This window comes from Hipposideros armiger, unplaced genomic scaffold (assembly GCF_001890085.2).
Source record: "Hipposideros armiger isolate ML-2016 unplaced genomic scaffold, ASM189008v1 scaffold_694, whole genome shotgun sequence".
Lineage (NCBI taxonomy): Eukaryota > Metazoa > Chordata > Mammalia > Chiroptera > Hipposideridae > Hipposideros > Hipposideros armiger.
Genome location: NW_017732044.1, coordinates 56353 through 84030, shown reverse-complemented (window position 1 = coordinate 84030; position 27678 = coordinate 56353). Strand labels below are relative to the sequence as shown.

The 27678-nt window shown below is 52.1% G+C and overlaps 2 protein-coding genes across 3 annotated transcripts in view; one reads left to right on the top strand and one right to left on the bottom strand.

Annotated features, from left to right (window-relative positions):
• The first annotated feature begins 852 nt into the window (after positions 1-852).
• CLDN5 (claudin 5) lies at positions 853-3286 on the top strand. Its single transcript, XM_019626893.1, has one exon. The coding sequence runs from the start codon at positions 1980-1982 to the stop codon at positions 2634-2636; it is 657 nt and encodes a 218-aa protein (XP_019482438.1). The 5' UTR covers positions 853-1979; the 3' UTR covers positions 2637-3286.
• A 2077-nt stretch (positions 3287-5363) lies between these two features.
• Positions 5364-27678, bottom strand: part of CDC45 (cell division cycle 45) — a 31986-nt gene continuing 9671 nt past the window's right edge. The window contains exons 6-19 of one of the 2 annotated variants that reach the window (XM_019626894.1): positions 25239-25294; positions 23991-24039; positions 22550-22611; positions 21262-21312; positions 19676-19795; positions 17921-18052; positions 17567-17665; positions 16785-16946; positions 13388-13526; positions 13222-13305; positions 11749-11867; positions 9953-10029; positions 7924-7990; positions 5364-6300 (exon numbers count right to left, since the gene is read on the bottom strand). In XM_019626894.1, coding sequence (XP_019482439.1) covers positions 7926-7990; positions 9953-10029; positions 11749-11867; positions 13222-13305; positions 13388-13526; positions 16785-16946; positions 17567-17665; positions 17921-18052; positions 19676-19795; positions 21262-21312; positions 22550-22611; positions 23991-24039; positions 25239-25294 — 1215 coding nt within the window. In that variant the 3' untranslated portion in view covers positions 5364-6300; positions 7924-7925. The remainder of the gene's footprint in view (positions 6301-7923; positions 7991-9952; positions 10030-11748; positions 11868-13221; positions 13306-13387; positions 13527-16784; positions 16947-17566; positions 17666-17920; positions 18053-19675; positions 19796-21261; positions 21313-22549; positions 22612-23990; positions 24040-25238; positions 25295-27678) is intronic. The other variant, XM_019626895.1, reaches the window with a different exon arrangement.

The window sequence follows — 27678 nt, the reverse complement described above, 5'->3', positions numbered from 1 at the left end:
GTCCCTAGACTCTGCTGTGGGGAGCAGGATTGAGAGGGTGGGGTGGGTGGTAAGGCTGGGCCCCCTGGAGTGGATGGGGGAGGGGACATCCAAGACAGTGTGCAGGGTGGAGGAGGAGTGGCCCACAGGTCTGCAGCCAGTGAGGGGGTGGCTTGGAGGAGCCAGTGGTCCTCAGCGCAGGGAGCTGAGGTGGGAGCAAGGAAGGGGGTAAAACTTCCTTCCCTCACAGGGCCCAGCAAACTTGGGCACCTTCCTATGCTGGAGGAACAGGGTATTGGCCTTATCTCAGAGCCACCTGAGGAGGGAGAAGGAACCAAGGCCAGGAAGGACAGATTTGTAGAAGCTCCCAGGATGTGGCCACCCTCAACATCAGACCTTCTCTGTGGAGGGCCCTGTCTAGCAGAGCCAAGAACCTCCGACCAGAGGAAAGCATGGGAGTCCCAACGGCCTCAGTCCAGGACTGAGTAGACTTTACTGGAAACAAAGTGGCTGACAGGGAGTGTGTGTGTGTGTGTGTGTGTGTGTGTGTGTGTGTGTGTGTGTGTGTGTGTGTGTGTGTGTGAGGGGGGTGCCAGAAAGGGGCTGGTGCCCCTGTGGGGTTGTGGGCTGCAGGACCTTGTGCCCCCATCTGAGCCTCAGGGGGCCCCAGTGTCCATCCCAGTGAGCCTTTCGGCTGGGCTATTGTGCAGAAGAATGCCCGGAAATCCCGCGCCTTCCTCCTCCAGCGAGGATGGGGGCTCTTCCTCCTGGCCAGGAAACTCCAAGTTGGCTTCCGGAGGGCGGCCTGGGGGCTGGGGTGCCAGGGGTACCACTGCCACTTGTGGGAGGGCAGAGCGTAGCCCATTCTTTCCCTTCGTGTCTCTCCTGTCTGAGGGCCAGAGTAGGCCTCCAGCCTGGGGCCCCGGGCTACTACCGGGAGTACAGCCCGTGTAGGAGATCATTGGGGAGCCCTGGGGACTTCCTGAAGTGGTGTCGCCTGAGCTGGGCCTCGCAGGATGGGGGATGGGCAGCATCTCAGGAAGAGGGACAGTCTGTGTGAAGGTTGGGAGGTCCGGGAAGTCCCAAGGCAGGGGCAGAGTGGGGGATCTCCCAAGGCGAGGTTCGTGTGGAAAGGTCCCTGTGCCGTCTGCTTCATGCTGGGGCCTGAGGCCCCAGGAAGGTAGTGATCAGGTAGGCGGTGGCGCTGGGCAGGACCTTAGATGAGGCCGGAGGCCAGCCTGACCTGCACAATCCTGCCTGGCTTCTCGGCCTGTGGGAGAGGCACCCGCACAGTAAGTGTTCGGAAAAGGGGCCTGGGTCGGGTTTGGATTCCAGGGCGAGCTTCCTGGAGGAATAGAACGAGCTGTGATTGGCAAACCCAGGAGAAGCGGCAGCGAGGGTCCCCCACGATGGCTTCTGAGAGGTGGTGATGGTGGGGGCTCCCGCAGACCTTGGCCAGGGACGCGTGGAGCTGGCCCGGGGGGTAGGGACCATCAGGCTCATACGGAAAAGTGGCAGGGGAAGTTGAGGATCATGCAGCTCCTGAAATGGCGAGGCAGGAACACTTAGGAGATGGAACGCGCTCGGCCGCAACTAGGACAACCACGGGCGGAGGCTTGGGGGCGGTGGCCGCGCGGGAAGCTGTCCCAGCTCCCTCCGCTACGCCCGGGCGTAGTTGTTGCCCAAACAGCACGCTGCCGGGGGTCGCCATGATTGGCTGCGGGCCGATGGTCCGCACGCGGATTGGCTACTCTGGGCCGGGGGGCCGGGTCCGAGGGACAGAGTCCGGCCCCCAACCTTCAAATGGGAAGCCCCTCCAGAGGCGCTGGCAGACTTGAGGTTGTCCTGCGGCCCGCCGGGCTAGCGGGCTGAGGGCGGAGAGCGGGCGCAAAGGCACCAGGGTCCGTGCAGGGCGCCGACCCACTTGGCCGAGGCACCGCCGCCCCCACGCCCCCACCCCGAGGTCCCGGGGCCTTCGGGTGCGCGTTTCAGCTCTAGCCATGGGATCGGCGGCGCTAGAGATCCTCGGCCTGGTATTGTGCCTGGTGGGCTGGGTGGGCCTTATCCTGGCTTGCGGGCTGCCTATGTGGCAGGTGACCGCCTTCCTGGACCATAACATCGTGACGGCGCAGACCACCTGGAAGGGGCTGTGGATGTCGTGTGTGGTGCAGAGCACCGGGCACATGCAATGCAAGGTGTACGACTCGGTGCTGGCGCTGAGCACCGAGGTGCAGGCGGCGCGGGCGCTCACCGTGGGCGCCGTACTGCTGGCCCTCGTCGCACTCTTCGTAACCCTGGCGGGCGCGCAGTGCACCACCTGCGTAGCCCCGGGTCCTGGTAAGGCGCGTGTGGCCCTCACGGGTGGCGCACTCTACGCACTCTGCGGACTGCTGGCGCTTGTGCCGCTCTGCTGGTTCGCCAACATCGTGGTTCGCGAGTTCTACGACCCGACCGTGCCCATGTCGCAGAAGTACGAGCTGGGCGCGGCGTTGTACATCGGTTGGGCGGCCTCGGCTCTGCTCATGTGCGGCGGCGGCCTTGTGTGTTGCGGCGCCTGGGTCTGCGCGGGGCGCCCTGACCTCAGTTTCCCGGTCAAATACTCGGCGCCTCGGCGGCCCGCAGCCGGCGGCGACTACGACAAGAAGAACTACGTCTGAGGGCGCTGGGCACGGCGTGGCCCCTCGCGCCAGCTGCGCCCGCGAGCTGGATTGGCCAGAGAGCCCCGCATGGATGGAGACCTCCGTTGGGCCGCAACGCGCACAGGCTTCGCGGAATGCCCAGCCCTGCGCCGGGATGCGCGCCACCGACGGGACCCTGCCTCGCCCCGCAGCGGGTCCGCTCCGACTGTCACTCGCCCAGCTCTGCCCTGAACAGGCTACTAGCACTTGGGAGGACTTGTTCAGTTTCTATTTCTGTGCGCAGTGCTGGCTCCAACGTGGGAGGGGCGCGGGTTCCTTGGCTGTGTGGGCACTGGACTAAAGATTCCACTTCTCTCCCCGTCCCTTGGGGTCTTGGATGCTGCCGCACTTTTTCCAGCTGCTCCTGCTATTTCAGAGGGGCAGGCGGAGGAAACAGGGCCCGCAACCTGAGCTGCCCGAAGGATGTGTGCAGCTGGCCTTTACCCCATCAGCGGGGCCTGAACCCAGGGTAACCGAGGCTTGGCCTAGACCTACCTCCCTCACTCCAGCAGTTACCTAGGCGAGGCTTATGGGCATCAGATCCTGAGTGTGGGGCTGGGGCCCTGCCCTCCTTCGCAGCTTGGGGAAGGGTAAGAATTTGCTTAGTAAATGGTTTGAATACCCTCCCACCTGTGTTTTGTCCTCTGTCCAGTCGCTTGTGCCCAGCAGTCCCCATGAATCCACCCACCCACGGACTCCTCCCTGAAAGGCTTCTATGGGGTCCTCCCACAGTTGGCTTCTGGGGTCCATAAGATCCTACAGCCTTTTCTTGGGTCCTCCCTGCCACCTGATCATTTTCCTGCTGGGTAGGAAACAGCTCACTGCAACCCAGGAAGGCAAGATAGTCAGAAGAGCCTCTGCTGAGTCATGGGGCCTGTGGGGAGGAGACCCCAGCAGAGGATGCAGGTTGGCCACCCCCACCCAAGACAGTACGTGTGTGTATGTGTGTATGTGTGTGTGTGAGAGACTTGGGATGCACTAAGTGCTGAGGGTGGGCTGCCAGGCTGCTGGGTATTTTCCACCTGCTCTCTCAGGGCTCGCCTATCTCTGGGTCACATCAAATGGCAACAGACATCTGTATGTCACCAACCGGGCCCTTTCTGCCAATGGTGCAGTGGGAATAAGGGTGAATCCAGAATGTGCACTGAGATCCAGCAGAGCTAGCTGGTCGACAAGCTCCCACGGGGAAGAGGCCCCACAGTCAGTTGCCTGGAGAGTGCCCCAGCTCAGCTCCCACCTTTCTGTCCTGGCTCTTCTGCCAGTCTTAGGCGTGCCTCTGTGCAGGACTTGTGCCCACCCTACTGAACTGGCAGCCATCCTAGACTTGTGCCAACCTCCAGCACCTGTGTGACCTGCTGGGCGCACCCTGTGTGACCTTTCTATGGGTAGGATCCCTGTTGGCCCTGGCCAGGCACCTGGGGTTGGGGGTCCCAGGAGGGCAGAGCAAACCAGAGCTATCTGTTATAGCCATCAAAGAACTCATTGCTTCCAGCCCTGTTCTAGGCACTTTGAATCAATGCACTTTTACCTTCTGTCAAAGACCATGGCAAGAGAGAACAGTGGATGGGAGTGGGGGGTAGGGGAGAGAGGGTGGTAGGAGAGAAGGCTGTGGGTTGGTACTCTTAAGACTGACTGGCCAGCAAGAAGACTTGGCATCTTTCCCCAACCCTGGCCCCAGAGGCCCTGTCCAGAAATGCCTGGGTCATATCCAGTGGCAGGGAGTCTCCTAGGCTTGGCCAGGTTCCTTGGGAGTGGGGGCATGGGGAGAACCCCAGGTCATGGGCCCAGAGGGGCTCAGGGTGGCCACATCAGAACCAGTAGAGTGGGACTTCCAGGGAGGCTGAAACATCTGGTAGCCTGAGCTCCCAACAATGGGATGAGCTGCAGCAGGCTGGGCCCCATAGCACCAAGGTCCTCAGCAGCCCCCAAGGCAGCCCTGCATGGTCTGTGCAGCACGGACCAAGAACAGCCCTGGAGTGCAGGAGTATGTGATCCTGGTCCTTGCACTGCTGCACCTGGCTGACAAGGCCAGCTAATGTTGGGTATAGGGTATTTGGCCAGGAGTGCAGGCTGCATCCCATACAAGCCCAGAACTCTGATTCCTTCAGGCCCCAAGCATCAGCTGGGATTCTGAAGGGCAGCTGCACAGTCTCAGCCTTTGCAAATGGCCAAGGTGGGTAGCTTGATAGCTCTGGGGAGCCAGGCTGCTGCTGCCTGACCGGTGCCAGGAAAAGCAGGGGCAAACTTTACTGCCCAAGGTCAGGAAAGAAAAGCTGGCTGCCAATGCAGCTGACTCCACTGTGCCAGCTCTGAGACCTGGCCCCACTCACCCGCATCCTCTGGGCTTTCCCCCCCAACAACTCAGAGCCTGCCCAAACCACTCTGCCTCCTCTTGCCTGCAACCCTGGGCAATGCATCCAGGTGGCATGTCCCTCCAGCCTGCCTGCTTCCGTGACACCCGTGCTCCATGCAGCGGCCATAGATGGCCTCAGCCACTGGTGTGAACAGGGAGCATTCTAGTCTCTAGATCAGGGGTCAGCAAACTATGGCTCACGAGCCACATGCAGCTCTTTGGGTACATTCCGTCTCAAAAGTTTGCCGACCCTTGGAAGAGCCAGTCCTATCCCTCACAACAATTTAAAAATTATTCGAGAGCCATAAATATATTTTTACAAATAAGGAAAATTTAAAGTAATATTGTAAATGAAACTATGATAGTTTTATTTTCATTTTCAATTTTACTTCAGAGCCACATGTACGTACCCAAAGAGCCGCATGTAGCTCACCAGCCGCAGTTTACCGACCCCGGCGGCTCTTCCATCTCAAAAGTTTGCCGACCCCTGCTGTTGATCATACTCCAGAGACATCCAGGCGTGTGGGACCAGCTGATCCCATGGCTCTCCTGATTGAGAACTCTCACTATTCTGAAGACTTTGGAGGTCACTGAGGTCCCGTCTAGCTCAGACCCTCTGTGATCAAGACACAGGTGAAGTTGACCTCGTAGGCACCATGTCTTCATCCAGGGCCCCTCAGCTATCCCTGCCCTTCCCAGCTTAGAGCCTTGTCTAGCAGCCTGGCAGTACCAGCTGTGTGACTGTGGGGCCAGGGTTGCCTGGACAGGTAGGTGCTAGAGGGTGAGATGACAGACATGCCGGGGGTGGGGGGGACTGAGGGAGGAGAAAGGCCTGGAGGGTGACATGGTCAAGAGGGAGAACTTGAGATGCTGCCAAAACCAGACAGACAGGAGGAAGTGGTGTGAGGGTGGACAGAGCCAGGTCCTGACTGGCATTGCTGGGCAGTGGTCAGTGCAGGTGGCGTGTGGAGGCCCAGGTGCTCAGACGCCTGGCCTCTGCCCGTTGCTGTCTCCACCCCCACCCCCACCTCAGGATGCTGATTTCCTGCTGGGCCTCGAGGGCGCCTGGGGCACAGGATCAAGGCTGCTGTGGACCCACAGAAGGCTCAGGGCACAACCAAACACTGGCCCTATGATTGGAGTAAAGATTGGGGACCAAACCTAAAATAAGCATTTTTATTTCATTAAAAACTACTGTCCCAGTATCTAAAACTATGTCCATAACTTACAACCTAAATAAAAGCCAGTTAATATAAATAAGGAGAAAGTCGTTTCTGAAGAAATCAAACTCTGGAAAAGAAAAAAAGAAAAAACAAACAAATTGCAAACAATTCTGATGACTCCCCTGAGTAAACACACTATCTGGGCCCTCCCTCTGACATGCTGGGCTGCTGCTGCTGCTATTCTCCACCATTCATGGGGTGAGGGCCACCCCAGAACCACCGAGGCACCTGTTGTCCTCACTGCATCTCCCTGGCCAGGTCCATGCTCTCATCTGCTTGAGAATCCCCAAAGGCCTCACAGTTCCCCAGCACCTTCCCACCTTGTGGACCCCACCCAGTGGCTTGTTTATCCCGTCTCAGCCCCAGAGTGACACTCCCCTTGCCTGAAGCAGCTCCTTCCAACCCCCCAGCATGCTGCTCTTCACCCTTCCTGGCTGGCCCACCCAGGAAGGGTGGAAAGACACACAGTAGCACTGGCATCATTACTGAGCAGGATGCAGGAGAGAGGCTGCCTCAAATGCCAGTCCTACTGCCTGAGAGCCCCACTTGTAACCTTTGATTTGGGTCATAAACTTACACCTCTGCCCCCATCTTAAGGCCCTGTGCTGAAGCTCGGCACCAAGGGGTATCAGCCCCATTTCAGATAAGAAAACAGGTGCAGCCTGGTGAGGTACTTGACAGACCTTGCTGAAGACTCTACGGGTCTGATCCCAGAGCCCCTCCCCAACAGGGGCTGTGCGCCCAGCCCAACCTGAGAGAGGGTCTGTGGAGTCCCTAAAACCCCGTATGCTGTCCTCAGCAGAGCCTACTGGGCCTCAGCAAGGGAAGGGAGCCTGCCCCCACAGCTTCCAGATCACCATGGACTGGGGGAGAGAGAGGACCCTGGGCTGGCAGGAGGGGAACCCCTACATCAGAGTCTTGACAGGACTGTCTGCCACAGCAGAGGCCCCAGCTCAGCTCAGGGAGATGCAGGGCTGGGCGTGGGCATCCACTGTGTGGGGGCCATGTGCTGAGAAGTGGTCACTAGACACAGAGCAGGCCCCCTGACCTGGTCAGCTATGACCTGTTTCCTGAGGGGCCCCTCAAGGTGCCATAAGGGGCAGTGGAGAAAGCCCTGGCTGGAGAGGCATCTAGTGTCACAGGATTTCAGTTACAGTCGTATGCTGGTGCAGGCTCATGTAGAGCTGACATTTTATAATTCTCAACTGAGTGGCTGCCAACATCTTTGCTTTTTCAAAAGTCAAGCATACGAGTCTGGATAGATGCCCCTGTGGGCTCCAGTCCAGGACCTGATATGAGGCTGAGAGGCGCAACAAGGTTCCAGGTGGCCCCCTAGGGGAGCCCTCGTTGCTGGAGCCATGAAGTCTGCTTGTCCCTTGCTAATGCCCAGCCTATGGTGTGGCTGGGGGGGCAGAGGGCAAATGCCAGCCATTTTTGAAGGGTTCCCAGGAGCTTAATGTAATTAGCTCCCTCAAAAATGCCCTATTGTGACACTGCTGCCAGCCCAGGGACAGACATCCTTGGGAAAAATGTGTTGGCCAATCTCCTCAGTAGCCCCACTCTGATCTGAGATCCACGTAGAAGCCTGACTTGAGGAAGAAAAAAGCAGGAAACCACAGAAGGGAATCAGAGTGGCCTTCAGCAGCGCTGGCTTTGTGGCAGGGCCACCCCCACCCTACCCCACACTCACCCTCAGGACAGGAGGGCAACAAGCGCGTCCAGAAACTTGCTCCGATCCTCCGCTTTCAGTTCAATTACTGCAGTAATGAAAGAAAAACATCTTGTGAGATGGGAGGAATGAGGGAGAAGTGAGAAAAACAAGTCAGGGAACATTAACTCCCTCTTCCCACCCATCCAGGACTGGAACTCTCCAACACATTCCAAAATGGACTTGGCTCCTGGATGGTCTGGAATCTTCTGGACTATGAGGTTATACTTCTCCATCCCTCTGTATTTCATCCTCAGAAACTGCCAACTGCCTTGTTGGTGAGGCTGGGTCTGTGGTCTGTGGGGAGGACCCTCCAGGCAGCCAGGGACCAGCAGTGACAGGCAATGGAAGGGACACAGGGGATGTGAGGAATCAGATCACCACAGTCCTGGGCAGAGACGGGCCTTCCCACCCTGCCAGACAGAGAGTGCTACCCCATAGTGGGCTGTGGGAGGCCTTGAGGTCAGACAGGAGGCCAGCCTTTGTCCTGCTCTGGGCAGTCCCTCAGCTTCAGTGCCCTCTTCTGTAGAAGAGGACACAATGCAAACTGCCCCCATCTCTGGGGGCCACCAGTCTCAGACAATCTCATGGGCCCTCAGATGGCAAAACCAAGCTGGCCTGGTCTGAGAGCTGTCTGTGCCGTGGGTCACGGCTCCAAGAGCCCCAGGCTCAGCTTATCCGGATGATGCCGGCCACTGCTCCTGCTGCCTCGTGCCCATGCTCTCCACCCAAGCAGCTCCCGGCCCACAAACCCTCCCGTGTGGAGGAGCTGTGACATCCTGCGGGCCAGCCAGCACCAACCTCTCCACATCTCGGGCATGAAACAGGAATCGGGGCTACTGCTGGAGGTGAACCTACCCAACACAGAGCTGCAGCCTGAATAGGCCCAGCATGAAGAAGCCAGTTCTAGACACTGAGGTAACGGGATGAAGACTGGGTCTCTGATTACAGTGCCCATCATCATTTAGGAATCAGTGGTAATGTAAGAAAATGTCCTTTATGAGAGATGGGTGTTACGGGGCAAGTACATCCTCCCAGAATTCATACGTTGAAGGCTTAACCTCCAGCACCTGAGAATATGACTGTATTTGGAGATGGGGCTTTTAAAAGGGTGATTAGGTTAAATGAGGCAGCTCGGGCGGGCCCTAATCCAATCTGGAAGAGATCTGGACACAGAGGGACAACCATGTAAGGACATGGTGATAAGGTGACCATCTACCAAGGAGAGAGGCTTCAGAAAAAACTGACCCTATAGACGCCTTGATCTCAGACTTCTAGCCTCCAGAATGGTGAGAAATTATTGTTTGTTGTTTAAACCCCCGTCTGTGGTACTTTGTTACGGCAGCCCAAGCAAATAATAAGAGTGAAGTGTCAGCGTGTCTGTTTTACTTTAAATCTGTCAGCAAGAATAAAAAGCAAATATGGCCAAATGTAAGCCATGTTTCATGCTAGTGTCTGGAGAAGCTCCAGGGTGACGTGGGGGGCACTGGAGGACCTGCAGGTGTGGTTCCCCCAAAGCCACCACCTGGGCAAGGCTCTTCCATTCTGTGGGCTCATGCAACACATGGGTGGGGCCAGTGCTTGGGCCATCATACAGGACTATGTGGCAGCCTCTGGCAGGACCCTCACAACAGCACAGACGAGAGCTGCTGGCCTACACTGTTGGCCAGCACAGCCATGGAGGTGGCACTACTGGGTCACCACAGGACCTGCTCTTTCTACAACTCACTGAAGGGGCAGGTGACCATGATGGGTGAGGCTGGGCCCTGGAGGTCCTGGTGGTCAGTCCTCCAGGTTCATTGGTGAAGTGGTCTCAAGGGCTGGATTATAAGGCCAGTGCCCAGAAAGGGGGTGTTGGGCCCGAGGCATGCCAGAGCTCCCTGAGCTGCTACAGCAGCCGGGCCCAGGGCTGGTTCCAGGAAGACAAGAGGTCTGCTGGCAGGGTACCCAGTTTCCCTGGTTCCAAGGCAAGCGCTGACCTTGAAGGGGTCCCAGTGCAGCGGACTCTTACCTGAGAGGTCGAAATAGTTGTGCAGTGTCCGGGAGTTGGTGCCTTCTGCTGCCTTCTCAAATGCCCGTCCAAAAAAGCTGTGGACATGTAAGAGGCTCACTGGAGGCCCTGACACTGCAACGCACCCTTCCCTATGCTGAAGTTGGCCTAGACTCCTCCCCGGCCAACAGTTCCGCCCTTCAGCATTCGTGCCTCTTCCCGGGCCACTGCCCTCTGAGGCCCCACCCCCACTCACTGGACAGTCACTGCCTCTGACTGCTGCTCCATACCTGTACCCAGCCAAGCCCTTCTCAACCCTCAGGGTGTGAATGTCCCTCTGTACCTCCCATTGCTTCATGCCCAGATCCCTAACTGCAGCTTCCCTCATGCCTGGCACCATACTGGCAGCTGCATCAGGTGAGACGCAGAGGGTCAGTGGGAGCTGTGTTGGGATGGGGATCTCAGATGAGACCAGGTCACATGCAGCAGGGCAGGAATGGGAGAAGGCTGCAGGGCTGCACTGTGGCATAAGAATGGAACTCAGCCCAACAAGGGCAGGAACCCTGAGTTGCTGAGAGCACAGGGCAGCAGGGTGATAGCCTGGAGCACGGGCCAACCCCCCTGGGGGATCAAGGTCAAGGCATAAGGGCTGGCAATAGAGGGAGTGAGTTGTGGGGAAGAGGGCTCTTGGGCCCACTGTGGAATACAGGCAGGGGAGGGGCATGTGTTTCAAGCCTCCATGGCAACTCTCACAAAAGACTGTGCACTGGTCAGAGCTAACATTAACCAACCTGGTTACACATACGACATACAATCAAAAACTGACATGGAATGGGGACACAGGTGGCTGTGATGACCCACGGGGGAAGTGCTCATTGTTCGCCTTAGGAACCCAGGCCAGGAGCCCCTGGCAAGCTCTGACCTGCGTGACCATGAATTGGAGACCCACAGTGGAGCTTTGGAGATCAGCCCAGAAACACAGAAGCACTTGTCTTAAAAAGGTCCATTGTCTCTACTAATTGTCTACTAAATGGCCTTTGCAGACACAAAAGAAAATCAAAGGTCACAACAGTGGAGCTAGGATTGACCTGGATCTAGGACCAGTGTCTTCCATGGCAGAGACTAACAAAGGCTAATTGGGAAAAATGAGGGGTACAGCACACTGGGAAGTCCTTGGCCCCCCAAATTGCCCTGCCAGGAAGCTGGGCTGCAGCCTCCTGCCACCCACTGTCACCCGGCTTCTGTCCAAGGTCATCTTATAGGACCTGCTGGGGAGCACTGAGCCAGGGCACTGATTGCTCCGGGGAGGCAAAGACACCTAAGGATGGTGACAGGCAGTCCCTGGGATTAGTCACCAGGTTGTCCGGCTGTACGGAACATGGAGGGGCAGCAGGGAGAACCAGGGAGCCCCTAGGCCCTGCCTGCTGGCTGACCCAGGTTTGGAAGAAGTGGACAGGAGGAAACCCAGCCCTGCTGCAGGAGGAGGGTAAGAACACAGAGCTCAAGATGCAGCGAAAGGGCAGGAAAGACGTTTAGAAGACGGTAGGAGAAGCTTCTCAGGAGTGCAAGATGAGCTTGTGCATTCTCAAACCCACTGGTACGTTGTTAATAACAAACAGCTGGAAATAGCTTAAATGTCCAACAGGAGAGTGGCTAACCTGCTGTCCAAGGACTGAAGGTCTCACAGCCCTGCCCGTGAAGGAAAAGGCTGTCCTGGGTGTGGCCTTGAGGACAAACCTCACCCGACTCCACAGGACCCATGGGCCAATGATACCCTGCGCCCTCCAAGTTCCCAGGACATGTGGAACCCTGCTCACTTCTTTCTGTCCGAGCTGTCGGTCTCTGGGGGGATGCCCACCACAGTCACTGTGCCCTGCTCCACATTCAGCGGGGCAGACATCACCAAAGGCAGCAGCTTGCAGCGCCGGTTCTTTGTCTACGGAGGCAAAATGCACCCTCAGTCACAGCCCCACAAGGTGAGTGTAGCACTCAGTGCCCAGAACCTTGACCGTGGGAGGCTTCCCAAAAGCCTCCATTTCACCAGAAGAAATGTTTAAGCCCCAAAAAGCCACCACAGGGCTTCTGTGCTGCTGGTCATGGCCCCACTGCCCCTTGGGTGTTCCCTCTCACCTCCTTTTGGTCCTGACATAAGTTATCACCACCTCCAGGAGGCCCTCCCCAACCAATCACTTCTCCCTCATCTGGCTTCATCCTCTCTGTGGCATGTGCCACACCTGACGCTGCATGTACTCATTCCTTGTCTGTTCCTCTTGCCAGCATATGTGCTTACTCAACATGGAGACTGGAGTGTTTCCTTCATTGCTGTGCCCACGGCACCCACACCCAATGAAGGTGACCAACTGTCATGGCCTGCCCAGGACTGAGGGACATCAGAGCCCAGCAGGTAGTGGATGATTAATAAACATCTGATAAATGAATGGAACTGTGAAGTAGGTATATGCTCACCCATTCTACAGATGGGGAAACTGAGGCTCGGAGGTCAAATAACTGACCTCACGTCACACAAGTGGTAAATGAGGAGGCTGAGATTTAAACCCGGCTTAGAGGACTTTAGTATTTATGTTTTGTCCCTGTTATATCTTTTGTCATTACTTGACTGTCTTCACATAATACTGATAATCATTTTATTGGTCACTTCAGTAGTATGAGATAATCTCAACCTCCTATTCAACATTTTGTTTAAACTGGCCCCCATTATAAACCTTCATCCTGGAAACAAAGTAAGACTTCGATTGCTGAAATGTGTGAAATCATCCTTTCTTCAACCATACTTGGGGAGGAGCCAACATTATTGGGGTAGGGACCCTGCTTTAATGCCAGGTGAGTTGTGGGGGGGACCGGAGGAGGGGGTGTCCTGGACCAAAGCAAATAAGGTTGTTAGGCCGTAGGGAAAACAGAACCACACACAGAAAAGGGAAAGTCAGCTCAGAAAATAAACTTTTGCTAGGAAGTAGGTTTGTACTCCAACCAACCTCATCTTCCCCTGATCTGCAACACTGTAACACAAGTCCCAGTCCCAAATACTCTGTGAGGTCCCTCCCTACTCATCTGAGTCATCAGGACAGTGAGTGACAAAATCAGAGCTCATGGGAACTGGGAGGCTCCTACGGGTCAGCTGAGGAAAACCCAGCTCAAAAAAAAAGGGAGGGGTTTGCCCAGCTCCTGTAGCTGGTGAATAACCATCAGCACCCCAAGGCCAGCTTCTAGCGCCCAGTCTGAGTACTACTCTGAGCGGCTGCTTTTTGGCAACCACCCAGCCGGCTCCTCACCGAACACACAAAGGACTTGAGCAGGTGTCTGCTGAGCAGGCTCAGGGACGCTGGCTTGGAGAACAGCATGACATCTGGCGTGCCCTGGGAGGAGGAAACAGATGATCAGAGGGGGGCCACCTGCCGGTATGGCATGGTGACCGCCCGTAGTCCAAGCACGCCTGACCTCCATGAGGGAGCAGTAGAGGAAAGGTCCCTGGGAGATGATGAGGTTGGTGCAGAGGCAGCTGGCAATGATCTGCTGCGTAGCTCGCAGCTGCTTCTTGGCGAGCTCCAGGCCGAGGTACAGCTTGTCCAGGTTACTCCTGAAACACGGCAGACACACGACTTCAGCACAGAGTCAAATAGAAAGCTTGATTCCTGGGTCAGGAGGGAGAATGGGGATGACAGTTTGTTTCTTGCCCTCCTGAGTTCCCTTTCATGTGAAAGGAAAAAATAAAAAATGTATAAACCCAAAGTGATGGATGTGAGAAGTGGGAAGGGGTGCTGGTGTCAGAAGGCAGGAGACTAAAAGCCAACAGAGGTGAAAAGACTCTGCTCAGCAAGCCCTGGAAGGTGCTCTAACAGAGAAAAGGCCTAAGCAAGGGCTGTTGGGAGGACCAGGGACCACACCACTTGAAAGATGGATTTTTACCCTACCCCCACAAAAAAGAGAGTTCCCTACTGAGTACATTAAAATAAACCCTCATGGAGAAGTGAGATCCTCAAGCAAAGCCTCTGCACCTAGAAGTTAAGGGTTCCCAAGTGTCACACTGGCTCCCCATCCATCAAGATGAAGTGATGGCTTCTGGATAGCAGGCTGTGCCCAGAGACCCAGGGCTCCACAGCCTCCCTCTTGAATGCAAAAAAACACCAGACATTTGAGAAACACCTGAGGCTTGAAAAAAAGACCCTAGAGGACAGAGAGATAATTTGGAGAACAAAAGAAAACTTAGAGTTTTCTTAAAGATAAAGAAAACTCTAGTATCTTCAAAGAGATTTGGGCAACCACTACATTTGTAAACAAAGAACAGGATGCGATGAAAAAGGAACCATCAGAAATTAGGCAGTATTTGTGGAAAGAAAAATGATTGCAAAAAATAAAAATTCACTTTTAAAGTCAAGAGGATACAGTCAATAAAAGCTCCCTTAACATCAATAACAAGACAAAGATATGGAAATATAAGGCAAAAATAAAAGACAGAGCATTGTTCCAGGAAGCCTGGAAAGAAAATAAAACACAGATGTAAGTGTGTGTGTGTGTGTGTGGGGGGGAGTGGGGTAGTAAAGAAATAGCACAAAAGCATTCTCAACCTTAAAGACACAGCCTAGGATTGAAAAGGCTCACCTGAGAACCTAGTATAATACATGAACAAGATCCACCCTAGACATATCACTATGAAATGGAAAACCATCCCATGTTCATGGATTGAAAGTCTTAATATTGTTAAGATAGCAATACCCCTCAAATTGATCTATAAATTCAATAAAATCTGACTTCTTTGCAGAAATGACAAGCTGATCCTAAAATTCATGGAAATTCGAGGAACCCAAAATAGCCAAACCTTGCTACAAAGCTATACTAATCATAGCAGTGTGGTACTGCCGTAAGTATAGACACATTGATTGATAGACTAGAATTGAGAGTCTAGAAATAAATTTCCACATTTAGTCAACTGCTTTTCAACAAGGGTGCCAAAATAATTCAATGGGGGGGAAAAAAGTCTTTTCAGCAAATGATGCTAGAACAATTGGCTGTCACACACACAAAAATTAGTTGGGCCCCTTCTTTACACCAGACACAAATAATTGCAAATCATGTATCTGATAGTGCATTTGTATTTAGAATACATACAACAATTCTTACAACTCAATCACAAAGACAGCCCAATTTAAAAATGGACAAAGGACTTAAATAGACAGTTCTCCAAACAAGACATATAAATGGCTAAGAAGCACATGAAAAGCTGCTTAACATCACTAGCCATCAAGGAAATGCATCAAAACCACGATGAGATACCACTTCATACCTGCTAGGATGGGTGTAATCAAACAGCAAGAACAAGTGTTGGTGAGGATGTTGAGAAATTCAAACTCTCATACACTGCTAGTGAGAACGTAAAATGATGCCATTACTTTGGAAAAGTCTGGCAGTTCCTCAAAAGGTTAAACATAGAATTAACATACGACCCAGCAAGTCCATTCCTAGGCATATGCCCAAGAGAAATGAAAGCATGTTTATGGCAGTATTATTCATAATAGTCAAAACGCAGAAACTACCCAAATGCCCACCAACTGATGCATGGATTAATAAAATGTATATCCCTGTAATAGAATATTATTTGCAATAAAAAGGAATGAAATTCTGGCACACATTACGAAATGGATGAACCTTGAAAAACATTATTCTAAGTGAAAAAAGTCAGTATCTAAAGGACCATATATTGTATGATTCCATTGATATGACATGTCCAGAATAGCAAATCTATGGAGACAGACAGTAGACTAGTGGTTGCCCAGGGCTGGGAGAGATGGGGAATTTGGGAGGTGATGGCCAGGGGGAACAGTGTTTCTTTTTGGGGTAATGAAAATATTCTAAAATTAGATAGTGATGTTTGCACAACCTTGTGAGTATACTAAAAGCCACTGAATTGAATGCTTTAAATGGGTGAATTATCTATGTGAATTATAGTTCAGTAAAGCTGTTTTTAAAAGGTATGCAAAGAAACAGGACCAGGAAACCCAGAAAGTGGGCCCCTACATTTTCCTTTTTTTAATACTACACAGAAGCAACAGAGTGGCAGCTCTTTGAAGTTAGAAAAGCTGTCTGAATCATGCCTCCTTCTAAAAAAATCAAGGTAACTAAATTCACATAAATATGAGCAACAACGAAGATCAAGGCCAAATCCTCTCAGTTACTACAGAATAAGAAGCAGAATAGCATCCCTATCAACAATGAAAGTACCCTAGAAAGACATGCCCCCAAATGATCAAAACTGTAAGGTCTTATTTCAAATGAGGCTGAAAGACATTAAAAAATAATATGACAAAGGCCGGCCGAATGGATCAGTTGGTTAAGAGCTCGCTCAAGAGTTTGAGCTCTGAGCAACAGCGGTTCGATTCCCAGCCCGAGCTGAGCAGCCGCTGAGCTGCCAACAGGTAGGAGGATGGCTCAGCTTATAAAAAAAAATAATAATATGACACCTCAGGTGAGATAATAAACTTAGAAATAAAAGAAAAATGAAAATGAGAAATGACTGAACTAGAAGAAACATAAGAATGAATAAGCACCACAAATAATGCCTTAAGAGGTGAAAAAAGAAAATTTTAAAAATCAGAAGGAAAAAAAGAAGAGATGAAAGGGATTCAAGAGAAAGTGTCATATACTAAAAGATGGGCAGGAAATGTGTCACATGCACCTCCCACCTGCCTGGCTCTGGTGCACTGTGATTCCAATTCAAACTTGAGCAGCTTTTACAAGCTGCAGTCGCCCCCGCCTTGAAGGTCCCTGAGACCTGCCTTCCTGGGCAATGTGAGGTTGAGAGCCGTAGGTGGCCCGAGGGGCTGGAGGCCATGGCCACTACCTGGAGAGACTGTCCAGAGCCTGGATGAAGTTATCTGTCCCTGAGCTGTCCTTCTCGGGGCTCTCCATCAGCGACATGGTGGCAAAGACAACATCACTAGCCAGGAACTTATGCTTAAAGCCAAAATGAATGCTGAAAGTCTGTATGCGCATGTCCTTCATCCTGCAATCGAAGGAAGCAACATGACTGTCACTCTGTGTGTTATGTGGGAGTGTCCTCAAGCTGTGGGTGAGCTCTCCCCACTAGGCCAGGCGAGCAGATGTGCTGCTGCCTCCCTCCCACCAATGTCGCAGTACAGCCATTCTGGTCAGAGAATGGAGGGGGGCAGAAGGCCTGACATACCAGCCCTGCAACCCAGGGCACTGAGGGCCTCATCCAAAGCTGCTCAGCTGGTTGGGGGCAGACAGTAAGTAACTGTCAGGCTGGGTTGTGTATGTGGTCTTCTCCCATGCCCTAGGATGCCAGGAGCAGCCAGACACAGGTCCTCCAGCGGTGCTGGAAAACCTGGGTGGACAGAGCTTGCCTGAACCTGATCCCAGTGGGCTCTTCCCAGGCCCGTTTCCTGTGCCCAGTGAGGGACAAAATAGGTCGACCTCATACGTCTGTACCTCAGCCCCAGGATTTAAGGATTCTAGACCTTCTGGGTACTTCACAAAGTCTTAAAACTTTGGGAAAGGCTAGACAGGTCATACTCATTTGTGCATTCTTGTTTTTTGCATAATTTTAGGTATGTGGTTAAAGCTGATGCCTTAATGAAGTTTAATACAGAAAAACGTGTTTACCCAAATTTATTTGCAGACTCTTCAATCATCTCCCGCAAATTCTCCTTTAAGGAGATGTCCATGGACTGAAATTTCTGCTTCACCTGTTTCAGGGGGAGCCTGGAAAGACAGTAGTAAGCACTAGTCATACGAGTGATCTGGCTTCAAATCGAGATCGCTGAAACACCAATGGGACGCAGAGAATCCCACAGGAGTCCGTGTTTCAAGCAAGGGACATCCTAGTGATATTCTGGGAACTCAGAGTGAAGAACTCAATAACAGAAACAGGCAGCAGCTGAATACTAAGACGAAGTCAGTCACAATGAAGGGGAGGGGCTGTGGGGTGGAGGACTCTGGGCCTAGGCGGTCACTCACCCCATGTCTGCAAGGAACTCCTGGAGCCTCTTCTGTCCATGCACAGACCACAGCTTGAACCTGGCTGCAGTGTAGCACGTGTTGCACAGGCTGTCATGGAGAGACCAGTGCTGGTAGAGTGCCAGGCGGAGGCTGGGCCTGCAGTCAAGGAGGCTCCAGCTGCTCGGTGACCCGGGACCCCACCCTGTGATTCTCCACAGACGCCTGCTCCACTCACTGGGGGACAACCAGTTACTAGGTGGATAAACTGGAGCTCTTTTACCTTAATTTGACCCACATAGAAGATTGTGAGGTGGGCAGACAGGAGAACTAAAGTAAAAGGGTTCTGAGAGCCTGTGTACTGTGGTCATATAGAGACCCTGTGTGGCCATGCAGGACTTAGGAGGCCTGATGGGACATCACCAGCCCAGGCTGCCATTCCATCCACCCATCCCTGTGCCAGGATGCCCTCAGCGAAGGTCCCATCCTCATTCCCCTTCTTGAATACACCCCTCACTGCTCATGGGGCCAAGAGTGAGGCTGTGTGCGAGGGTGTTCTTAAACCCACAGGCCTCTCTTCCCACACTGGAAGGTCTCAGACAGGATGCCAGGCTTGGCCCTGCCTGCATCCGAGTGCCACTGCTCTTGCCAACAAACCTGCCCCCCAGGCTGACTTCTGGGCACATGGCAGGCTGTTCTCATCGCTGCCCCTTCAGAGAGCTAAGTTCCAGGTCCATCGTCTTCTCTGCACACACCCCAGGCAAGCCCTGGTCTTTGGATGTCACATCAGGACCTGGCTCCCAGTAGGCTCCGGCATCTGTTTCTAGACTTGTCGTGGACACCACCCACATAACCTGTCCCAAACCCATGTTTACTTATCCCCAGCCATCCCAGGGACAGGGTGACACTATCTCTGCCATTACTCTATCCACCGCCTAAGCAGCAACCCGTCATGCCTCACACTCGCTGCTCTGGTCTGGCTTAAGCTACTGTTCTGTCTCCTTGTCTCTAAATGGCAAACCAGGGACCTTTTAAACACCAAGAATTGAACTCAGTGACTACTCAGGGCTCACAGGACCACCTGCTAATCCTCTCTGATTCCTGAACTCTGCCCATCTCTCCAGCCCCTTCCTGATCTCACCTCAGGGCCTTTGCATGGCCACAGCCTCTGCCCAGACTGCTTTCCTTCCCATGGAGAATAGCTGAATCTCAGTCTGAGGTGTGGCCTCTCCAAGGACTTTCCTGAGCACTGTGGCCCCATGGTCCCCTGGTTACTCTGTCAACACCCTACCCTCGCCTCACAAAATGCCACTCCATAATTACATGCTGGCTCATTTGTTTCCTGACTTGACAGGAGCCTGCATATGTCACTAAACTGCCTGCACCACACAGGCAGTCCTACATGCCCTCACCTGCATGCACCTGGTGTCAGGTCTACATTGAGCTCTAAACAGATAAGTGATGCTTCTAAAAATAGCCATGGTGTCTAGCCAAAGCCACATAGATGAGCTGGGACAGAGCCTGCTTCCCAGTACCCAGTGCTTTGCCCAGCCCAGGAGCAAATGGGGGCCCTCTTCCGAAAGCCTCTCATCCTGTCTGCTGCCCGTCCTGGGGACGTGGCAGCCATAGCTACACAACCTCCAGTTCTGGGGTCAATAAGCACGCCACCCACAGGGGACGTGGACCGGGGCCTGCAGAGGTGAAAACAGGAAGCCACTGAGCAGTGTCTGAGAGCAGGGGTGCTGCCTGCACCGAGGGCCTGAGCTGTAAGGATACTCGTACTCGAAGGAGATACGCATGCAGTCCACAGAGAGGGTGTTCTCCTCGTCCTCGTCCCGGTGGTTGTGCCGAGACACATGGCGCTGTAGGACACCGATGTCGGTCACGTACTTCATCCTGGGGAGGAAGCACTGCTGGCCTGGGTAGGGTCCCTCCTCTCCTCACATACAGCCTGCCATGGCTTCCCTTCCCTCAGGGCTTCCCCTTACAGGCTCAGGGGACAGCCCACCATGCAGGCTGTTCCTTCCAGGACTAAGGAAGTCCCACCACTTCTGTGTGGAAACCAAACATGGTGAAAGGGGTGGCAGGGCTGGGTGGCTGGGGAAGGTAAGTGGACAGAGCTGGAAGGGGTGGGCCCTGACCTCACCCACCTCCCCTGCACTCTCTCTCCTGGGTGTCAACTGCCCTGTTGTTACTTATTTGAGGCCTTCTGAGAGCGGGTGCCGAGGAGGCCACGGCCCGGCCTGACAGCCATGGTCAAGTGGACAGACCCTGTGTGACAAAGATCCACAGCAGAGGGTATGGACCCGGCACAGGAAGTGCTCCCAAGCACAGTAGGAAAGGGCAGACCCCAGTCCAGGTCCATCTACGGGTGGCCATTGAGCAGGATGGTGACAGTGGGGCCTCACCTGAGGGGAGGCCACAGGCCAGGGATGGTGCCTGATGCTGCACACACCCCATGCTACCCTTAATAGGGAAGGAGAGAGGCCCGGCAGGGTGGCAGGCTGGGCCAAGATGGCAGATCCAGGAAGCGCCCCAGGCCTGAGACTCAGGATCCTCTTGCCTCCTGGGTTACACTGTAGGACTTGGATGCGCAGGGTGGGGGAGGCAGGAAATAGGGAGCACGGAGACCTTTGCAAACTGTACAAGGAGGCCGGGCATGGGGCGGTGCTAGGTGATAGGCTTGGGTCCCCTGAAAAAGGGTTAGTGTCTTGGGGCCAAGGTCCCTGTCAATTCCCTTGGATTTTCCACCTGACAGCTATCAGAGGAGTGGGAGTAAGAGAGGGCACTGGCACTCTGCGCCTCCCTGGCATCTATATTCTGGAGTAGCCCTTCAGCTCATCTGTGTGACTCCAATGGCAAGCACCAAAGCCTGCCCACCAAGGGGCAAAAATGGATTCACTCCATGCCAGCCCTTCCTGCAGCCCCCTCCAGCTTTCTCCATAGTTGGAGATCACACCCACCCTCCCTGGCAGGACTGGGGGCTCTCACCTCTTTCTTCTGCCCATTTCTGCTGTGCATTGGCCACATCTCTGTGCTTAGCTCTGCCCACAGCACGGGGAGCAAATGGCACCCAGAGCAGGGAGACTATGGTCCTTCCTCTCATCACTGGCTCTACCTGCCAGACTCCCTCAGGGTGGACAAAATGTCCACACAAGGTCACACGTTATTGTGCCAGAGTTCCCGGTAATAAGCCCTTCCTCAGTGACAAGGCCCCAAGGCCCAACACCAGCCCTTCCTCAGTGTGGCTCTACAGTGACGCCGCCACCCATCTCCCTGCTGCAAACTCTGGCTGTGACTGGACCGTGCATATCGTCGCAGCACAGGCCGACCTCGCACAGCCGGAGGGAGCATGTCCTTACTGGGTGATCTTGTCTTGCACCCACTGGTCTGTTAGTCCAACAATGGCCCACCTGGAAGGAGAGAGGGCAATGAAGCAGTGAATGGGGTGGGCAAGTGGCACTCACAGGAGCGTCCTGCCATCATGACCAGACCCAAGTGAACCCTTGGACATCCAATCCCCACCCTTGGGGGGTGGAGAGGTGACAGGCAGCGACTCAGGGCTAATGGTGTAATGTGGCCACTGCACAAGCTTTTGGTACATGAAGATCTAGGACAAGGGCAGCAGGACACTTGCCTGCCACCCTCGTCCTTACAGCACAAGCCTGCAGCCGACACACGTGCTTAGGCGCTGGACACCCCTGGTGCCTCGCTCTACCTCTCTGAGCCCCTCACATCACCCCCTTCTCTGTGATACGCCTGCAGAACAGCAGACCCTTGTCAGGTCCACAGCTCCCTGCGTAAAATGATGGGACATAGAGTAATGCATTTAGGCCCCTTAAAAACCTTCCAAGATTCCGTCTCCCAACCTCATCCTTTGTGAATGAGATAAGAGAGATCCATGGGGTCACAGAAGACCCACAGCAAAACAAAACAGGACAACAGGTGTGTGCCCTCTCCTAGTATCAGGCAGTTTTTCAAGGCACCCTTCCAGGCCCACAGCCAAGAACAGCTGGGGATGCTGAGCAGAGTGATGTGGGAGAGGTCCTGAGGGAGGGGAGTAGGGCACCTGAGCACCCGCCACATCTCCCAGTGCAGTGTGCTGCTGCTTCAGAGGGACCTCTTCAGAAAACGCCACCCAGGGTATCATCCCTGACTGACCCCACCTCCTTCTGACTTTTCCACCCCAGTGCACCAAGAGCTGCTGCTTAAAGCAAACTTAGAGGTGGGCTGTATGATTTTTCCTGCATTTGATTTCACCACGAGCCAGGGTTACCAAGATGCCTAGCAAGGGCTGCCTTATTCAAATTTCATGCCCCTTCTGTTACCAGAATTTCCTGGGCAGCAAGGGTGAGTGATAGAGTGGGAAGGGGGGAGCTGTACATGGGCCCCGCCATCCGCCCTTGACTTCGTTGTGCTCCCTCCACACATGGTAATTTGTGTGCTGTCCGAAGAGCCTCACAGTTAGGAAAAAAAAAAAACAGGGCCATGCACATTCCCAGAAAGAGACCACATCCAGTGTTCCCAGTGGGAACAAAAAAGGCTCCCATTGTGATGTCTTCCTTCAGACCCTCTCCTCCCTGTGGGAGGACAGAGCTGCTAGGACAAAGAAGCCATGTGTGGTATTGAACTTGACTGGGGACTACATACCACAGCATGTCGTTCAGATCCTTGGACATCATCCATGCCAGGTCAAACATCACCATGGCTGACTGTAAGAAAGAGAAGCCTGAGGCTAGAAGCAGCTGTGTTCATGCAAGGGGCATACATTGGGGCTGGCCACACACCCCGGCCAGGCCTGAGCTTCCTGGGGCCCAGCTGAACCTCTGCAGATTGAGGGTGTGTCCAGCCAGGGCATGTGGGTGGATTTCAGGCTACATTGAGGGAGAAAGACAGAGGAGCTCAAGTGACCTGAACTGTCTCCTCTGCTAACGAAAGTCATTACTGTGCATGCACTTCATCATGCAGCAAGGGAGGGCAGCCGGATACAGCACTATACAGCAGCCTCTACACATCTCATTGGGTCCATTGGTGATGCCCAAGGGAGGCACTGAAACAGGGAGGTCAGGGACCCTGTCATCTGCATGACCCTACATCTACCATGCTCTTCCTGGCTTGCTGGTGGCCTTGTACACATTCCCGGGAAGGCCAGAGGAAGCAGGGCCTTGGTTCCAATGACCTGAACATTAAAGAGGGAAGGGGCCTCAGGACCCCCTGTGAGGAAGGGTTTTCTCTAACAGGACTGTCCACGGACAAAAGCACCTAGCTCCCTGTGAGCAGAGGGTCTGGGTTTTGGTAGATGATGAAGGAGGATCAGTGTTTGACCAGAAGATGCTACAGTCTCCTTAGCTGTGAGATACTGAGCTTCCTTTCAGGGAGAAGATTTCTTAAGGGAACCACCTATGTATCTGGAGGGAGTCGGGTATCCATTGCCCTGCCCGCACCTTCTCCAAGTGAGAATTACGCACCCATTCACTGCTCAGAATTTTCCACTGGCCAAAGAGAGGGCAAAAGGGTGATCCCTCAAAGGACAAGGGGACCTTGATATAAAAGAGACATTGGAAATATGGTGCTTAGAGTTCAAGGCCCCAGGGCCAAATGCTAGAACCAAATGGCATATTTTACTGGAAGCTTATTTTTATGGGCTCCTTAAGGGCAACTCTGCTCAACACTACTGGAGTCAACACAGGTTTTCTGTATGAAATTCTGTTCCGTAACACAAACACACTGATGGGCCTTTGGAAGTCTACAGTTGTATCTTCTTACTAAGAAACTAATATAGAATTGTTCCATATTTTTGATGATGAACAAAAATAATCGCTGCTGTTCTTTGAGCACATATTGGGTGCGAGGGGCCATCCTAACAACTGCCTCTGACATGAAGATTGTTCTCCTCCTTTTATGGAGGAGGAGGAGTTTGAGGCTCAGAAAGTCTGTACCACCTGACCAAGGTCACACAAGTGGAAATTGTGGGGCTCAGATTCAAACCAGGCTTTTGTGGCTCTAAAACCTATGCTCATTCCTCCTCATGTTTCAGGACACTGATCTCTGAGTCAGAGCTTTGTAGTGAATTCCATCCAGTCATACTTACTGACGTCCCATGATATTCATACTGCTCATAGTCAAAGAGGATGTCTCTTCTGTAATGACACAAAACATGGGTCTTTAACAGAGGCAGTTCAGGAAGCCAAACATTTGGAAAAATGCTAAAACTTGACAGTGCTCAAAGGAATGCAAATGAAGTTATGGAAGTCTTTGTTTTCACTTATGAACTCTTTCTCCTGAGTGTATACACACAAGGCTGGGAAGGAAGAAACACTGACACAAACTGCTCGTGGCAATGGAAAATGTATAGAGGCACAGTTCCAGAACCCCACTTCGGAGAAATTATCCCAAGACAACAATGCAAAGGAGCACGCAAGACCAAGCTTGCTATGTGCACAAGGTTGTTCACTGCAGTCTTGTTTGTTATGGCCACATATGAAAGTAACCTAGTTCAAAAACAAGGGGCATGGCCAATTAAGTATTATGTGGTTATAAAGGCTATTTGTAACTATTCAAAGAGTTACATTAAGTGGAAAACTGCAAAATTCGGTGAGTATTATGATTATGCAAAATAAATGCAAGTATGGATAACCCAGGAAGATCAATCCAAAGCCGGAATCTCTTCCCATTAGTGAAAACAGATTATATTCACTTTTCTTTCCTTACAGTTCCTGAAATGGTTTTACATTGTCCTTCCACGAGGGGGCGGCCGAGTGCACGCCATCCACCAGAACAGCAGGGGGACAGCAGGGGACCTTTAAGGACTGGATCCAGCAAGCACTTGCCAGCTCGGGGGGCATTGCTGCATGTTCACCTCAAGTTAGAATAACCTTTGCAATACTTTTATTTTAGAGCACTTCAATTTTTAAATTTGCATTATGAAGAAGAATTATGGATAACTTAGTTTCCTTTTCATACATTTTTTTCCTATGAAAAGTTTTATACAATTGGCATCTATCTCATTTGTAAGAATTTATAAATAAAAGTATCTACATCTAGAAAACTATAAAAATAAAGAACCAAGGGCTGTCACCCTTAACAGACGGCTTATATGTGGGAGACCTTTGGGCCTGGTCCTGTCACTCATGGGACCAGGATCACGAGGAAAACGACCCGGAGTTCTCCAATGTAGGGACCACATGCTCACTTGAGCCACTGGCCCAGAGGTTCTAAGCTAAATGAATTGTGCTCAAACAGAAAAAAATGCACGCAGCTCCCAGGGAAAAAACAGGTGTCAGTGATGCCATGGATCCACAGGGAGAGTGGGGTGCTGCTGCTTGAAGTACACACTCACCTCCGGGCCTCCCACTCTCTTCGCTCCCTCCTCTTCATAGTTTGTGCCACTATTTCCTGATACCGGGACAAAGAAAACAAAAGGTTGAGCAAACGAACCAGAACTGTATCCCCTCAGCCTGATTTGGCAGAAGCCAAAGGTTCTGATTTGGCAGAAGTCAATGGGCTCATACCCTTGAAGGAAAACATGGGTCATTTCTGTGCCTCGAGCAGTCTGCTCCTGCAGAAGGGAGGAACTTAGGCAAGGGATGGCAGGGAACTCTCTGGGCCATCAGCACTGAGGACACTGTAGACAAAAGCGGATGCTTCCCCAGTTCCTGCTCAGGCTACACTCTGTCTGCCCCAGCTTTCCATCACCACCACCACCACGTGATCTCATAAGCCCACAGTACTGGCCCTCATACTGGCTTCTCCACCAGATTAATGTGTCAGCGACTATTCTAATTTTACATGTACAATCGCATTCAGTTCTCACAACAAAGGCATGAGGTAGTGTGGCAGTTTAAAAAATCCATGGTCCTGAGACTTCTGCTTCTGGAAAGATGTGATAAATGCATTTTTCCCTATATGTCCACTATCATCACCTAAAAACCCTGACAAACAAAATAAGACTCTGAGAGGTGGAGAGGAAGGCCGGCCAGCTGAGGACTCAAGGACTTGAGCAATGACACAGTGATAAAAGTTCCCTGAGTTTTATTTTTGGCTCACATATCCCAGACCTAGAGCTGAAGAAGGTGGCAGTCTGATATACCAACAGGTAGAGACAAAAAAAGAATCTTCAATAAAAGCCAAAAGACCAGAAAGGAGCAGCCTAAAAAGACAAAAAACTTTTAAGACAATAACTTCTCTACTCCAGTTACCACCACCAAAAACACCATGGCCTCACCCCTGTCCATCCCAGCAAAGGCTGAGTGGAAGCCTACATAACCCACTCTTCCAATACCTCCCTCCCACCTGTAACACCTCCACCTTCTTCTACCTGTAACATTTCCCAACACCCTCCCTTGGGATAATGTCAGAGGAGGCCAAATAGGTAGCCTAGACTTTCTTTGTCCAGTGGTTAATGCAGAGCCACTCCCCTCAGAGGTTAATGGAGGTCAAGCAGGGAATCTAAACTTCTACTTCCACCTGGCTGTAAAGAGGTCACGCCACCCACCTCCTCCTCTGCCAGAATGGTGTCAGAAAAAGTAGATAAGACAGAAGGTCTAAATAAGACCCAGAGTCTCTTAACACAAAACTGTCCAAGTTTCATTTGAAAAATCACTTATCATATGAAGAACCAGGAAATCCCAAATTAAATACAAAAAAAAAATAAAATCGATAGGTGCCAACAAGAAAACCGATGTTATAATTATCTGACAGAGATTTTAGAGCAACCATCATAAAAACGCTTCAACAAGCAATTACAAACACATTTGAATAAAAAAAAAATAGGAAGGCTCAGCAAGAAAAAGAAGCTACACAGAAATTTACAACTGAAAAATACAACAGCTGAAATATAAACTCAGTGAATGGGCTTATGTGAATGGAAGGACAGAGAAAAGAACCAGCAGTGAACTGGCAGACACAATGATAGAAATTACCCAGTCGGAGCAATAGAGAAATTAGACTGGGGGTTGGGGAAAAAGAGCCTCAGGGACATGTGGGACTACAACAAAAGACCTAGCATTTATGTCATTGATGTCATAGAAGGAGAGGAGAAAGAGGGTGGGCTGAAAATGTACTTGAAGACATAATGGCTGAAAATTTGGCAAGAGACATAAACCTACAGATTCAAGAAGTTGACTAAATTCTCAATAGGATAAGCCCAAAGAAATCTACACCAATACACATTATAATAAAACCTCTGTACATAAAGCCAAAAAAGACAAAAAACAAAAACAAGAAACCAAAAGAAAAATGACGCCTTACCTATAGGGCAGTGGTTCTCAACCTGTGGGTTGCGACCCCTTTGGGGGTTGAACGACCCTTTCACAGGGGTCGGCTAAGACCATCGGAAAACAAAAAGATATTTACATTATGATTCATAATAGTAGCAAAATTACAGTTATAGTTTGGCAACGAAAATAATTTTATGGTTGGGGGTCACCACAACATGAGGAACTGTATTAAGGGATCGTGGCATTAGAAAGGTTGAGAACCACTGCTATAGGGGGAAAACAATTAGAATGGCAGCAGATTTCTGATAGAAACCATGGAGGTCAGAGGAAGTGGCACAATATTTTTCAAGTGCTGAATGAAAAGAACTATTAACCCTGAATCCTACATCCAGTGAAAATATCTTTCAAGAATGAAGGGAAAAATCAAGAAATTCTCAGAAAAAAGGAAAACTAAGAGAATTTATCATTAGCAGATCCCACATATGAGGGCCAGTGACACTGCCCTCCACAGCTAAGATGCTGAACAACAGCTCAACATGGAGCTGGGCTGCCATGAGTCGC